The sequence below is a fragment of the Papio anubis genome, chromosome 4 (assembly GCF_008728515.1).
Source record: "Papio anubis isolate 15944 chromosome 4, Panubis1.0, whole genome shotgun sequence".
Classification (NCBI taxonomy): Eukaryota; Metazoa; Chordata; class Mammalia; order Primates; family Cercopithecidae; genus Papio; species Papio anubis.
The window spans coordinates 149,503,505-149,517,345 of NC_044979.1; the positions used below are offsets into that span (position 1 = coordinate 149,503,505).

The 13,841-nt window shown below is 37.2% G+C and overlaps 1 protein-coding gene across 3 annotated transcripts in view; it reads right to left on the reverse strand.

Annotated features, from left to right (window-relative positions):
• Nucleotides 1-13,841, reverse strand: part of LOC101023944 (SAM domain-containing protein SAMSN-1) — a 133,426-nt gene that overhangs the window by 18,877 nt on the left and 100,708 nt on the right. For all 3 annotated transcript variants that reach the window (XM_031665671.1, XM_009202443.3, XM_031665669.1), the window contains exons 3-5: nt 13,034-13,183; nt 8,559-8,688; nt 6,417-6,568 (exon numbers count right to left, since the gene is read on the reverse strand). In XM_031665671.1, coding sequence (XP_031521531.1) covers nt 6,417-6,568; nt 8,559-8,688; nt 13,034-13,183 — 432 coding nt within the window. The remainder of the gene's footprint in view (nt 1-6,416; nt 6,569-8,558; nt 8,689-13,033; nt 13,184-13,841) is intronic.

The following is a 13,841-nucleotide window of genomic DNA, read 5'->3' on the forward strand; positions in this document are numbered from 1 at the left end:
TTACACAGCAATAGAAAATGAATATAGAGGATAAGAAGAGGGAACTCAGGAGGGAATATCACTGGGAGAAAGGTCTCTGGTTACTCATAGCAACCAACTTAAAAAGTGCTAGACATTTCCGGGGCATCATGGCAGACGGGAGGCAGGACCAGGTTGCAGCTCCAACTCGAGCAGACAAAGGAGTGTGTGGACACTCACGTCATGAATTTTTGCTTCAGAACGATTGCAGAAATAACTCAGGAAACCTGGGAGGACTCACAGACCCCCTGAAGGAAGTGGATTCCTCCTTCAGTAAACAGGAGACAACCCAAATACTGTGCTGGTATCCACAGTTGAAAGGCCCACAGACAGTTAACATCACACGACTCTGTGCAGACAACCCTTAGTACCAGTCTGGAGCCTGGTAGACTTGTTGGGTGGCTAGCTGTAGAAGAGAGGTAACAATCATTACAGATCGCTCTCAGGAAGCCTCATCCATAGGAAAAGGGGGAGAGTACTACATCAAGGGAACACCCCGTGGGACAAAAGAATCTGAACAACAGCCTTCAGCCCTAGACCTTCCCTCTGACAGCGCCTACCCAAATGAGAAGGAGCCAGAACGCCAACTCTGATAACATGACAAAACAAGGTTCTTTAATACCATCAAAAAGTCACACTAGCTCACCAGCAATGGACCCAAACCAAGAAGAAATCCCTGATTTACCTTAAAAAGAATTCAGGAGGTTAGTTATTAAACTAACCAGGAGGCACCAGAGAAAGGTGAAGCACAATGTAAGGAAATCCAAAACATGATACAAGAAGTGAAGGGAGAAATATTCAAGGATAGATAGCGTAAACAAAAAACAATCAAAACTTCAGGAAACAATGGACACACTTATAGAAATGCAAAATGCTCTGGAAAGTTCCAGCAATAGAATCGAATAAGTAGAAGAAAGAAATTCAGAGTTCGAAGGCAAGGTCTTTGAATTAATCCAAACCAACAAAGACAAAGAAAAAAGAATAAGAAAATGTGAACAAAGCCTCCAAGAAGTCTGGGATTATATTAAATGACCAAACATAAGAATAATCCGTGTTCCTGAGGAAGAAGAGAAATCTAAAAGTTGGGAAAACATACTTGAAGGAATAATCAAGGAAAACTTCCCTGGCCTTGCTAGAGATCTAGACATCCAAATACAAGAAACACAAAAAGCACCTAGGAAATTCATTGCAAAAGGATTATTGCCTAGGCACATTTTCATCAGATTATCTAAAGTTGAGACAAAGGAAAGAATCTTAAGAGCAATGAGACAAAAGGATCAGGTAACCCATAAAGGAAAACCTGTCAGATTAACAGCAGATTTCTCAGCAGAAACCCAACAAACTAGAAGGGATTGGGACCCTATCTTCAGCCTCCTCAAACAAAACAATTATTAGCTAAGAATTTTGTATCCAGCGATATCAAACTTCATATATGAAGGAAAGATACAGTATTTTTCAGACAAACAAATGTTGAGAGAATTCGTCACAACCAAGCCACTAAAAGGAGCTCTAAATCTTCAAATAAATCCTGGAAACACATCGAAACAGAACCTCTTTGAAGCATAAATCTCACAGGACCTATAAAACAAAAGTACAATTTAAAATGCACACACACACCCACACAAAATGTATGCAGGCAACAAAGAGCATGATGAATGGAATAGTACCTCACATCTCAATACTAACATTGAATTAAATAGCCTAAATTATCCACTTGAAAGTTACAGAACTGCAGAATGGATAGGATTTCACAAACCAACTATCTGCTGCCTTCAAGAGACTCATCTAACACATAAGGACTCACATGAACTTCAGGTACAGGGGTAGAAAAAGACATTTCATGCAAATGGACACCAAAAGTGAGCAAGAATAGCTATTGTCATATCCGACAAAACAAACTTTAAAGTAACAGAAGTTAAAAACGACAAAGAGGGACATTATACAATGATAAAAAGGCCTTGTCTAGCAGGAAAATATCACAATCCTAAACATGTATGCACCTAAGACTGGAGCTCCCAAATTTGAAAAACAATTAGTAATAGGACTAATAAATGAGATAGACAGCAACATACTAATAGTGGGGGACTTTAATACTCCAATGACAGCACTAGACAGGTGATCAAGACAGAAAGTCAACAAAGAAACAATGGACTTAAATTATACCCTGGAACAAATAGACTTAACAGATATATACAGAACATTCTGTCCAACAACCTCAGAATATACATTGTATTCAACAACACATGGAACTTTCTCTAAGATAGACCCATATGATAGGCCATAAAATGAGTCTCAATAAATATAAAACAATTTAAATTTATCAAGCACTCTTTCAGTCTACAGTGGAATAAAACTGGAAATTAACTCCAAAAAGAACCTTCAAAACCATGCAAATACATGATCCTTGGGTGAAAAATGAAATCAAGATGGAAATTAAAAAATTATTCGAACCAAACAACAATAGTGACATGACCTACCAAAACCTCTGGGACACAGCAAAGGTGGTGCTAAGAGGAAAGCTCATAGCCCTAAACACTGACATCAAAAAGTCTGAAATAGTCCAAACGGACAATCTAAGGTGACACTTCAAGGAAAGAGAGAAACAAGAACAAACCAAACTCAAAAACAGCAGAAGAAAGGAAATAACCAAGATCAGAGCAGAACTAAATAAAATTGAAACAAAAACAATACAAAAGATAAATGAAACAAAAAGCTGTTTTGAAAAGATAAACAAAATTAATAGACCATTAGTAAGAATTCAAATAAGCTCAATAAGAAATGAAACAGGGGATATTACAACTGACACTACAGAACTACAAAAGATCATTCAAGGTTACTATGAACACCTTTACATGCATAAAGTAGAAAACCTGGAAAACATGGATAAATTCCTGGAAAGATGCAACCCTCCTAGCTTAAATCAGGAAAAATTAGATACCCAGAACAGACCAATAACAACTAATGATATTGAAATGGCAATTTAAAAATTACCAACAAAAACAAGTTGAGGACCAGACCGATTCAGAGCAGAATTCTATCAGACATTCAAAGAAGAATTGGTACCAATCCTATTGACACTATCCCACCAGACATAGAAAGAGGGAACCTTCCCTACATCATTCTATGAAGCCAGTATCACCCTAATACCAAAACCAGGAAAGAGGATAACCAAAAAACAAAACTACAGAGCAATATCCCTGATTAACATAGATGCTAAAATTCTTAACAAAATACTAGCTAACTGAATTCAGCAACATATCAAAAAGATAATCCACCATGATCAAGTGAGTTTAATACCAGGGATGCTGGGCTGGTTTAAAATATGCATGTTAATAAATGTGATACACCACATGAACAGAATTAAAAATGAAAATCACTTGACCATCTCAATAGGTGCAGAAAAAGCATTAGACAAAATCCAGCATTTCTTCATGATTAAAACTCTCAGCAAAATAGGCATACAAGGGACATACCTCAATATAATAAAAGCCATCTATGACAAACCCACAGTCAACATAATACTGAATGGTAACAAGGTAAAAGCATTCCTTTTGAGAACTGGAACAAGATAAGGATGCCCACTCTCACCATTCCTCTTCAACACAGTAGTGGAAGTCCTAGCCAGAGCAATCAAAAAAGAGAAAGAAATAAAGGGTATCTAAATCACTAAAGAGGAAGTCAAACTGTCACTGTTTTCTGATGATATGATCATTTACCTAGAAAACCATGAAGACTCTTCCAGGAAGCTCCTAGAACTGATAAAAGAATTCAGCAAAGTTTCTGGATACAAAATTAATGTACACAAATCAGTAGCTCTTTTATACCCCAACAGCAATCAAGCTAAGAATCAAATCAATAATTCAACCCCTTTTACAATAGCTGCAAAAGCAAAACAAAACAAAGCAAAACAAAAAAACAACTTTGGAATATACCTAACTAAGGAGGTGAAAGACCTCCACAAAGAAAACTACAAAGCACAACTGAAATAAATCAGAGATGGCACAAACAAATGGAAACATGTTCTATGCCCATGGATAGGTAGAATCAATATTGTGAAAAGGACCATACTGCCAAAAGCAATCTACAAATTCAACAGATTTCCCATCAAAATACCACTATCATTCTTCACAGAATTAGAGAAAACAATTCTAAAATTCATATGGAACCAAAAACGAGACTGCATAGCCAAAGCAAGCTTGAGCAAAAAGAACAAATCTGGAGGCATCACATTACCTAATTTCAAACTATACTATAGGCTATAGTCACCAAACCAGCATGGTACTACTACAAAAATAGGCACATAGACCAATGGAACAGAAAAGAGAACCCAGAAATAAATCCAAATACTTAACAGCCAACTGACTTTTGAAAAAGCAAACAAAAACATAAAGTGGGGAAAGGATACCCTTTTCAACAAATAGTGCTGGGATAATTGGCTAGCCATATGTAGGAGAAAGAAACTGGATCCTCAACTCTCACCTTTTACAAAAATCAACTCAAGATGGATTAAGGACTTAAATCTAAGATCTGAAACTATAAAAATTCCAGAAGATAACATTGGAAAAACCTTTCTAGACATTGGCTTAGGCAAGGATTTCATGACCGAGGACCCAAAAGCAAATGCAATAAAAACAAACAAAAATTGCTGAGACTTAATTAAACTAAAGAACTTTTGCATGGTAAAAGAAACAATCAGCAGAGCAAGCAGACAACCCACAGAGTGGGAAAAAATTTTCACAATCTATACGTCTGACAAAGGACTAATATCCAAAATCTACAATGAACTCAAATCAACAAGAAAACAAACAAACAATCCCATCAAAAAGTAGGCTGAGGACATGAATAGACAAGTCTCAAAAGAAGATACACAAATGGCCAACAAACACATGAAAAAATGCTCAACATCACTAATGATCAGGGAAACGCAAATCAAAACCACAATGTGATACCACCTTACTCCTGCAAGAATGGCCATAATCAAAAAATTTAAAAATTGCAGATGTTAGCATGGATGCAGTGAAAAGGGAACACTTCTACACTGCTGGTGGGAGTGTAAACTAGTACAACCACTATGGAAAACAGTGTGGAGATTCTTTAAATAACTAAAAGTAGAACTACCATTTGATTCAGCAATCCGACTGCTAGGTATCTACACAGAGGAAAAGAAGTCATTATACGAAAAAGATACTTGCACACACATGTTTGTGGCAGCACAATTCGCAATTGCAAAAATGTGGAACCAACTCAAACGCCCATCAATCAATGAGTGGATAAAGAAACTGTGGTATAGGCTGGGCGTGATTACTCATGCCTGTAATCCCAGCATTTTGAGAGGCTGAGGTGGGTGGATCACAAGGTCAAGAGATCGAGACCATCCTGGCCAACATGCCGAAACCCCATCTCTACTAAAAATACAAAAATTAGCTGGGTTGTGGTGGCCTCCAGCTACTTGGGAGGCTGAGGGAGGAGAACTGCTTGAACCCAGGAGGCAGAGGTTGCAGTGAACCAAGATCGTGCCACTACACTCCAGCCTGGTGACAGAGCAAGACTCCATCAAAAAAGAAAAGAAAAGAAAAGAAAACCATGGTGTATATATACATACAATGGAATATTACTCAGCTATAAAAAGGAATGAATTAATGGTATTCACTGTGACCTAGATGGGACTGGACACTATTATTCTATGTGAAGTAACTCAGGAATGGAAAATCAAACATCATATGTTCTCACTCATAAGCAAGAGCTAAGCTATGAAGACGAAAAGGCATAGGAATGACCCAGTGGACTTTGGGGACTTGGGGAAAGCATGAGAAGGTGGTGAGGGATAAAATACTACAAATAGAGTGCAGTGTATACTGCTTGGGTGATGGGTGCACCAGAGTCTCACAAATAACCACTAAAGAACTTACTCATGTAATCAAACACCACCTGTTCCCCAATAACCTATGGAAATAAAAATTAAAAAAGTACTGGAATTTCCTGGCCACGTCTGGTTCCCAAGGCCTTTGCTCTGCTGGGCTCTTGCCTGACATTTGCACCTTTTCTCCCTCTCTCTTCATTATTTCTATTCCTGCAAGTATCAGGCAGAGTTGAGCACCTTCAGCAACTGTGAGGCTTTGGTTTTCAGGAAAATGGAGAGAATTCTTTCCTCCCTGATAGACTCTGAACCTGAATCATCTACATAATAACAACTTACACTAATAGCCTGAACAGACTGATACCCCGCCTCCACCTCACATATTTTATTCAAATTCTTAGCACTGTAAGCGAGCCTCCACTTCTACTGTTGGGAAGAACATACTCACACTCTGTTCTCCCACTGCTTATACTTGCTGAAACAGATCATATAATCAGCATTTGACAAACCATTCAGAAGGGGGGATATGATGTCCTCTCACCTTGATTTTGAGGGAGTCAGTGTCATAGGGACTTGGAGTGAAATCCGTATGCACTCTGGCGCGACCGCAGAATGGTCCTGAATAGGGGCCATCGTCATCCAGTCGAAAGCTGTCCCGGTTACTCGTACCATCTGAACAGCTTGTTACGCCACCTGATGAAAGCAGAAGTTCGCAGTTGTCATTGAAGACTTGTAACATTCTGGATCATCATCTGGACACAACTAAGTATTGATCATGCTGGACCGCTGGATGCCAGGCTCAGGAGGAGGTTCTAATTGACCCATCCTGGTGTCCCTCTCCCAGTTGGTCTCAGTCAGTGACGTCTGTCCTCTGAGTCATTTCTAACCTTTTTCCTGACGATCTGGCCACTCTCTCCTCTACCACCAACCCAAGTACCCTCTCACTTCATTCTCCATAATCTGACCCAGGACACAGTGTACTAAGTATTGGACACTTGCCAAAAGCATGACATTACAAAGTTCCCTGCAACTTATCACAAGACTTCTTCCCCAGAGTTCCCACTGTGTACCAAAGGCCATTCTGAGGCCATATTTTTGACATAACAGGTGGCACTTTTGCTTGTTGTATGAGTGTAAGGGAAGGAGAAAGTGTGTCTAAATATCTGCACCACCATGTGGTTTGAAACTTCTAAACTGGGCCTTTAAAACTGCTCCAAATCCTTGTTGTCTGCTCCTCTTATTTTTGATCTTAAACTTCAGGAAAAAGAGAAAAGAGAGCATTTTGTCACCTCCCTGGGAACAAGAATGGCTCCCAGTGGAAGTAACTCTCCTCCCCTACCCTCATACTCAGTCATCACTTCATTTCTTCCTTCAGTCTAACCTTTCATCACTCTGTTCAATGAGGGAATAGCCCACGTTTCACTACCATGCATTGTGGAAATAAGGTAAAGCTTCTTCAAGATCCTCCATATTGTATGTGAAGTGATGTAAAACACAGATGAGTTGCATCTAATCACACAAATTAAGTGGTATACGATAATAGTAAAATGAACCACCATCTCTTCACACCTTCCTTTCCATGACAACTCCAGACCAGGGCTTTTCACAGTCCATTCTAGTTAATAAAATTCTCCCTATATTTAAAACAACATAGAGTTTTAAAACTTCCAGCAGAAATGAATACTAATGAGATCTGAATTTCATACGTGCAAAAAAAAAAATTCTTTAAATGTTTCTGTGTTAGCTTTTGTCACAAAATAACTATTCTACAGCCAATAGGAAAATAGGAATAAAACTCAGGATATTTGAAACATCTGGTCTTTGCCATACATGTTCAAATAACAGAAGCAGTTGATTTAAAAGGAAATGGAAAATAAACTTTGCAAAAACATTTAAAAGCCCTGAAAAGATTAGAGAGATGTATAACAGTCTACATATAAAAAGTCATAAGGCACCCTGCAATATCAATCGTTTCATCCAAATATTGTAGCTGGAAATGTGACTAAATTCTGAGTGATTTCCTTCTTAGAAAAAATATTGATCTTCATTAGAAAATCCTTGTTGGTTACTTATGGATCCCGTTTTGTCACCTAATGGTGATAGTCCTACCATTTATTATTTGCATATTGCTTCACTCTTTACTCGTTCATGCTGGGTTAAGATCTAAAAAGTAAATGTCAGTAAAGTAAATTGATGCAAATGTGCTACATTTTTCAGAGTACTTCAGGAGAAAAGGAAAGTGGTGGGGGGAGAAAGACGGGGACACAGGGAAGAGGGAGGGAGAAAGAAAGAGACAGAGAACAGAACAGAAAATAAATTTCATTTATCTGAATACTTCAAGTCATTTTTAAATATTTCGGCTCAAGATAAAGCTGGCTCCCTCCAACAAGGATTTTTATTTTAAAGATGCATATTTAATCTCCTAATATGACTTTTTTGAGGCATATCCCCAAGAGCCCTTTTGACTACAGTGTTAAAAGTGTTAACACAGTATATACCTGTGTCAAATATATTATGTATTATTTAAACACCAGCAACTCTATATAGATTTAATATATCTTACATTTTTACCATTTCTCTTATCAAGTAGCTGGAACCTTGTTGCTAATTTAACTTGTTGTTTTTTAATTGATTTAACCCAGACCTCACACCCAGGATCTCATCCCTGATTCATTAGCCTTACTTGATGAGCTCTGTCCACTGTAGAGACTATCCATGGAGTCACTGGCTTTGAGGGACACCTTCTCTGTGTGGGTCCCAATCACAGGGTCACTGTTTCTATATGGGTGGGCATTCTCTCCATCTTCCTCATCCTTCAGAAAACATATCAGAGGTTAGGTACAGAGAGAAGATTTCCACGGAGATGTTCATTGTGTATATTGATTTAACAGGCAAGACATATTTTAGCAATAAAATACTTAAGGATACATAAGGATAAAATACGAAAGTAGTTAATCTTCAGTTCAATTTCTAGCAAAACCTTTTACAATATACTTGGAAAAATTATTCAGATGACACATTATTTTTGTAGAATTCAGTTGAAATTATAATGGCTCATTTTTACAAACTAGGATGGATATCGTATCAATATTATTTAATCAAAAGTGTTAGATTTATTGACATCTATGGTTTATCTTTTAAAGCACTTTTGCTTCTTCATGTTGTCCTTATCCTTTATTTAACACCATTACTAATCCATTGAGATCTGATCCTACAAGCTTAAACTCTGCATAGTTGTTTCATGTCAGTTATTTGCACCCTACCGGATCACTAGATATGAATAAAACATGTGCATTTTGCAATTCTAAAGCAAAGCTTATCTAAGAAGCTTTACAAATCTAATACCGTGCTTGCCACCTAGTCAAGTGAGAAGCAAATCTTGCATAAAATTAGAAAAGACAGACAATTTCAAAACAAATTATATTTTCTTGAAAACATCTCCAATGTTTTCCATATTTCAATAGTTTGGATTAAACCTATGAATTTCTTAATATTCATCAGAGTGTAATTCAACATTCTTTATTTGTGAGCATTTCTAAACACTGATAAAACTTCAGAATATACATATGATATACACTCAGTTTGATTCTCCACTTTTATCCATTTCTTTATTCATTCAGTCATTCAACACAATTTTATGGAACACCTCCTAGGTACTGGGCAATGTTCTGGGAACCAGGGATTTTCATGGTAAACAAGATAACAGAGTGCTTGCTATAATGAAGGATATTCTATTGTGTTAGCTCTGTGTGTGTGTGTGTGCACGCGTGCGTGTGTGTGTCTGTGTCGAGTATTTGGGGAGGTGTGTATAAACACAATAAGACAATGTCAGAGAATAGTAAGTGTTATGAAAGACATAAAACCAGGTGATGTGAGAGAATTTGTTGCTGAGGTTAGGGTTACAGGTTGGCTGATTTAAATGGAGTATCCTACAAAGACCTCTGCCATACAGTAACATATGCCCTGAATTATTGACCTAAATGATAAGAAAATGTAACTTATGTGAAGCTTTGGAGACAGTTTTCCAAGCAAAAGGAACAGCAAGAGCAAAATCATTGAAATCAGAATTATCTTGGGTTGTGCAGGGGAAAACAGCAAGGCTAATGTAGTGAGACAAAGGAGAATATTAGAGTGTGAGTTTAGAGAAGCAGACTGGAGCCACATCAAGAAAAGCTTCATAGACCATGTGTGGTGGCCATGGAAATGTGCCACTTAGATCTCTTGCTGCGGGGTCCCTTCTTTACTGACAGCCCCAGGACTAGCCCTCTGTATCCATCACTCCATTGGCACTAAAGCCATGCTCCCTGTTAGTAACTGAAAAAGCAGGGGTATTGTTTGAGCCCATTCTAGTGGAATGTGGGGTTCCTGTAATGGAAAACTTTAGTATAACAATCCCCCATCAATCTGACCAAAGCTTTCTCAGAATTCTGCTGAAGTATGAGACTCTCTCTACCTGATTCTTCTTCCTTTTCCTTATCCTTTTATAGATGTCAGGTTTGCATTGCAGTCTAAAGGCTTTCTCTTAAGCCTTCCTAGCATTTCTTCCCATAAATCTGTCTGTGGTGTTTCTACTCCTTTCTTGGGATCTGCTTCTCAGAGGACTAGAATGAACACAGCAAGTAAAGGGGTGCACTATGAAGACACTGAAATTTTAACCATGACCTGATTTCCACTTGTCAGAGATATTTCTGGATTTCATATGGAGAATAAATTTTAGGGGGGAAAGAATAAAAAGAATGGAAAGCAGTTACGGGATTATTATAATAATCCAGGAAAGAAAGGTTGGTGACTTAGTCTAAAGCAGGAATAGTTTACATGGAGAAATTAGGGAGTTTATATATACTTGGTAATACAATTCAGATAATTTACTGATGAATTAGTGTGAAAAGTGAGAAAAAGAAGGAATTTAGGGTGATTCTTAGTTTTTCTTTTCTTTCTTCCTCTTTTTTATATTTTTGCTTTTATTTATTTTGAAGATCAGTGTTGTCTGCTGCCACTGGGAATACTGGAGGAGAAAACCATTTTTTTTGTAAAAGTGTAGAGAATCAATATATTAGCTTTGGATCTATTAGGTTTTGGATGTCTACTGGACAGCTAAATGAGGATATCAAAGAAACAATTGATTGTATTAATACGGCAGATTAGTGAAGAGGTCATAGCTAGAGATACAGTTGTGAAAAACGAAGTCATGAGAGCAGATGAGCTGACTTAAGGGGAGAGTGTAGATTCAGTGGTGCATCCAGGAACAAGCCTCAGGAAGATCAGATGTTTCGAGGGATGAGAAAGAAAGCAGAGTCAAGAAAGGAAGCTATGAGGAAAAAGAAATGTCAGAAGCATGCCCAGTCAAAAACAAGAGAAGTGGATGTTTTATATGTAAGAAAATCAGCACTTGAGTCAAATACAGTTGAAAAGTAGTAAGGAGAAAGAAAAGTGACCATTGGACTTGGCAACACAGAGGTCACAACTGATGGTGACAGCTATTTTAATGGAGTACTGGGGACAAGCCCTATTGAAGTGGGTTGAAAAAGAGAATGGACATAAGACATAAAAATCAATAACGTAGAATTGAGAGCCCATAAGTAAACCCACTTATTTATGATCCATATATTTATGACAATATATTTGTCGTCAACTGATTTTAACAAGAGTGCCAAGACAATCAAATAGGGAAAGAATAGTCTTTTCAACAAATGCTTTTAGGACAACTGTATATCTACATGCAAAAGAATGAAGGTGGACTCTTCCTATATACTATACAGTAAAATTATCTCGAAATAAATCATACACCAAAATTTAAGAGATTATTGGCCTCTTAGAAAAAAACATAGGAATAAATCTTCATTACATTAAGTTAGACAATGGTTTCTTAAATATGTTACCAAAAGCACAAGTGACCAGAAAAAAGATAATTGGACTACAATAAAATTAGAAACATTTGTGCTACAAACAATACTATCAAGAAAATAAAAACATAGTCCACAGAATTGGAGAAAATACATTATATTGCAAGTCATATATCTGATAAAATCTTGCATCCGGAATATATAAAAAACATTTAAAACTCAACAATAAAAAGATAAATAACCCAATTAAAAATGAACAATGGATTTGAAAAACACTTCTCCACAAAGATAGATAAATGACTAAAAAGCACATGAAAAGATTCTCGACATTGTTAGTCATCAGGGAAATGTAAAGTACAACCAAATGTAAATCAAAATCACAATGAGATTCCACCTCACATCCACTAGGATGCGTAGTACTAAAAAGACAGACAATAACAAGTGTTGACAACAATGTAGAGAAATTGAAACCCTCATACATTGCTGGTGGGAATGTAAAATGATGCAGCTGCTTAAAAGACAATTTGCCAGTTTCTCTATTAGACATGGAGTTACCATATATCCAAGAGAAATGAAAAAATATTTCTGCACAAAAAATTGAACAGAAGTATCTGTAGCAGTGTTATTCATAATAGCCAAAAAGTGAAAGCAACCCAAGTGATCACTAAGTGATAAATGGATAAATTAAATGTGGTCCATCTATAAAAGGAGAAATATTATTTGGCAATAAAAAGGAATGACATACTGTCACTTGCTACAAAAATAAGGACATGTTGTTCTTCACATTGCTCTTCACATCACATTCTAGATGCATGATTTTTTTTTTTTTTTTTTGAGACACAGTCTTGCTCTGTTGCCAGGCTGGGGTATAGTGGCGCAATCTCGGCTCACTGCAACCTCTGCCTCTGGGTTCAAGTGATTCTCCTTCCTCAGCCTCCCGAGTAGCTAGGGCTACAGGCGTGCACCACCATGCCCAGCTAATTTTTGTATTTTCAGTAGTGACGGGGTTTCACCATGTTGGCCAGGCTTGTTTTGAACTCCTGACCTCAGGTGATCTTCCCGCCTCGGCCTCCCAAAGTGCTGGGATTACAGGCATGAGCCACCACACCCGGCCAATGCATGATCTTTCTGAGTGTCAGTTTCTTCTGTTAAAATGAAAGTAATACTTCCTTCCAGCCAACTTCTGGGCATAATGACTGAGGAAGAAAACAAATGCTTAAGTACTTCATGAAGTACCAAGCACTTCTATACTCTAGCTGAATAGTTTAAGAAAGTTTTAGTAGAAAAATACAAATGATTATCAGAGAATATTTACCTTTTCCTCAGAAAGGGCTTTGATGTACTTTTTACCAACTTTTTTCTTCATTGTCCATGAAATAGCTCTCATTTTTTTACCCAAACCTCCTCCATTATTTGAAGCTTTACTTGGTTCTCCACCTTCATTTGTGGGATCTCCTTCATGTACCTAGTTTAGCATTTTTACAAAAGACAAAATAATAAAGGAATAAAAAATACTGATCTGAAATCATTGTTACAGAGAACATTCTGAGTTTGTGGACTTCGCATACATTCTGTGCAGCAGCCTCCAAAATTTCTAAAAATCTGGACATAACCCATATTTTTAAAGTTGTCCAGGCCTGGTTGCTTGAGTTACAAACTCAGAAAGTAAAACTTGTGATGTTAAAGGACTTGAGCCTCACATCTGCAACTCTTTTAGAGAATTTCGGCTATTTTTTAAATAGCTGTATTGACCAATCATTTTATTCCCTCTTCTTGAGATGAACAAATAAGATTAAATACTAGGTATAAGTAGTTCTTATGTCTACATAGGTGAAAAATATTTTATTGGAAGCTTTAGATAGGCTGGAGCATCTATCCGTGTTGAATAGACCTTAAAATACCCTCTTGCTTCTCATAGAAATTGAGATGATTGTGGTTAAAGAAGTTTTCGTGTTAATTAAATCCACTGAGAAATACTAGAGTTTGTTTTCATCTTAGCGTGCACATTTCCCATATTGTCAAGCAATAGTATATATTAACTAGTTCCAGCCATTAGTACAGAAATCTTCATGTAATTCACATGCTAGATTAATCAAACATCTTATTTGGTTGGACTGCTTTGG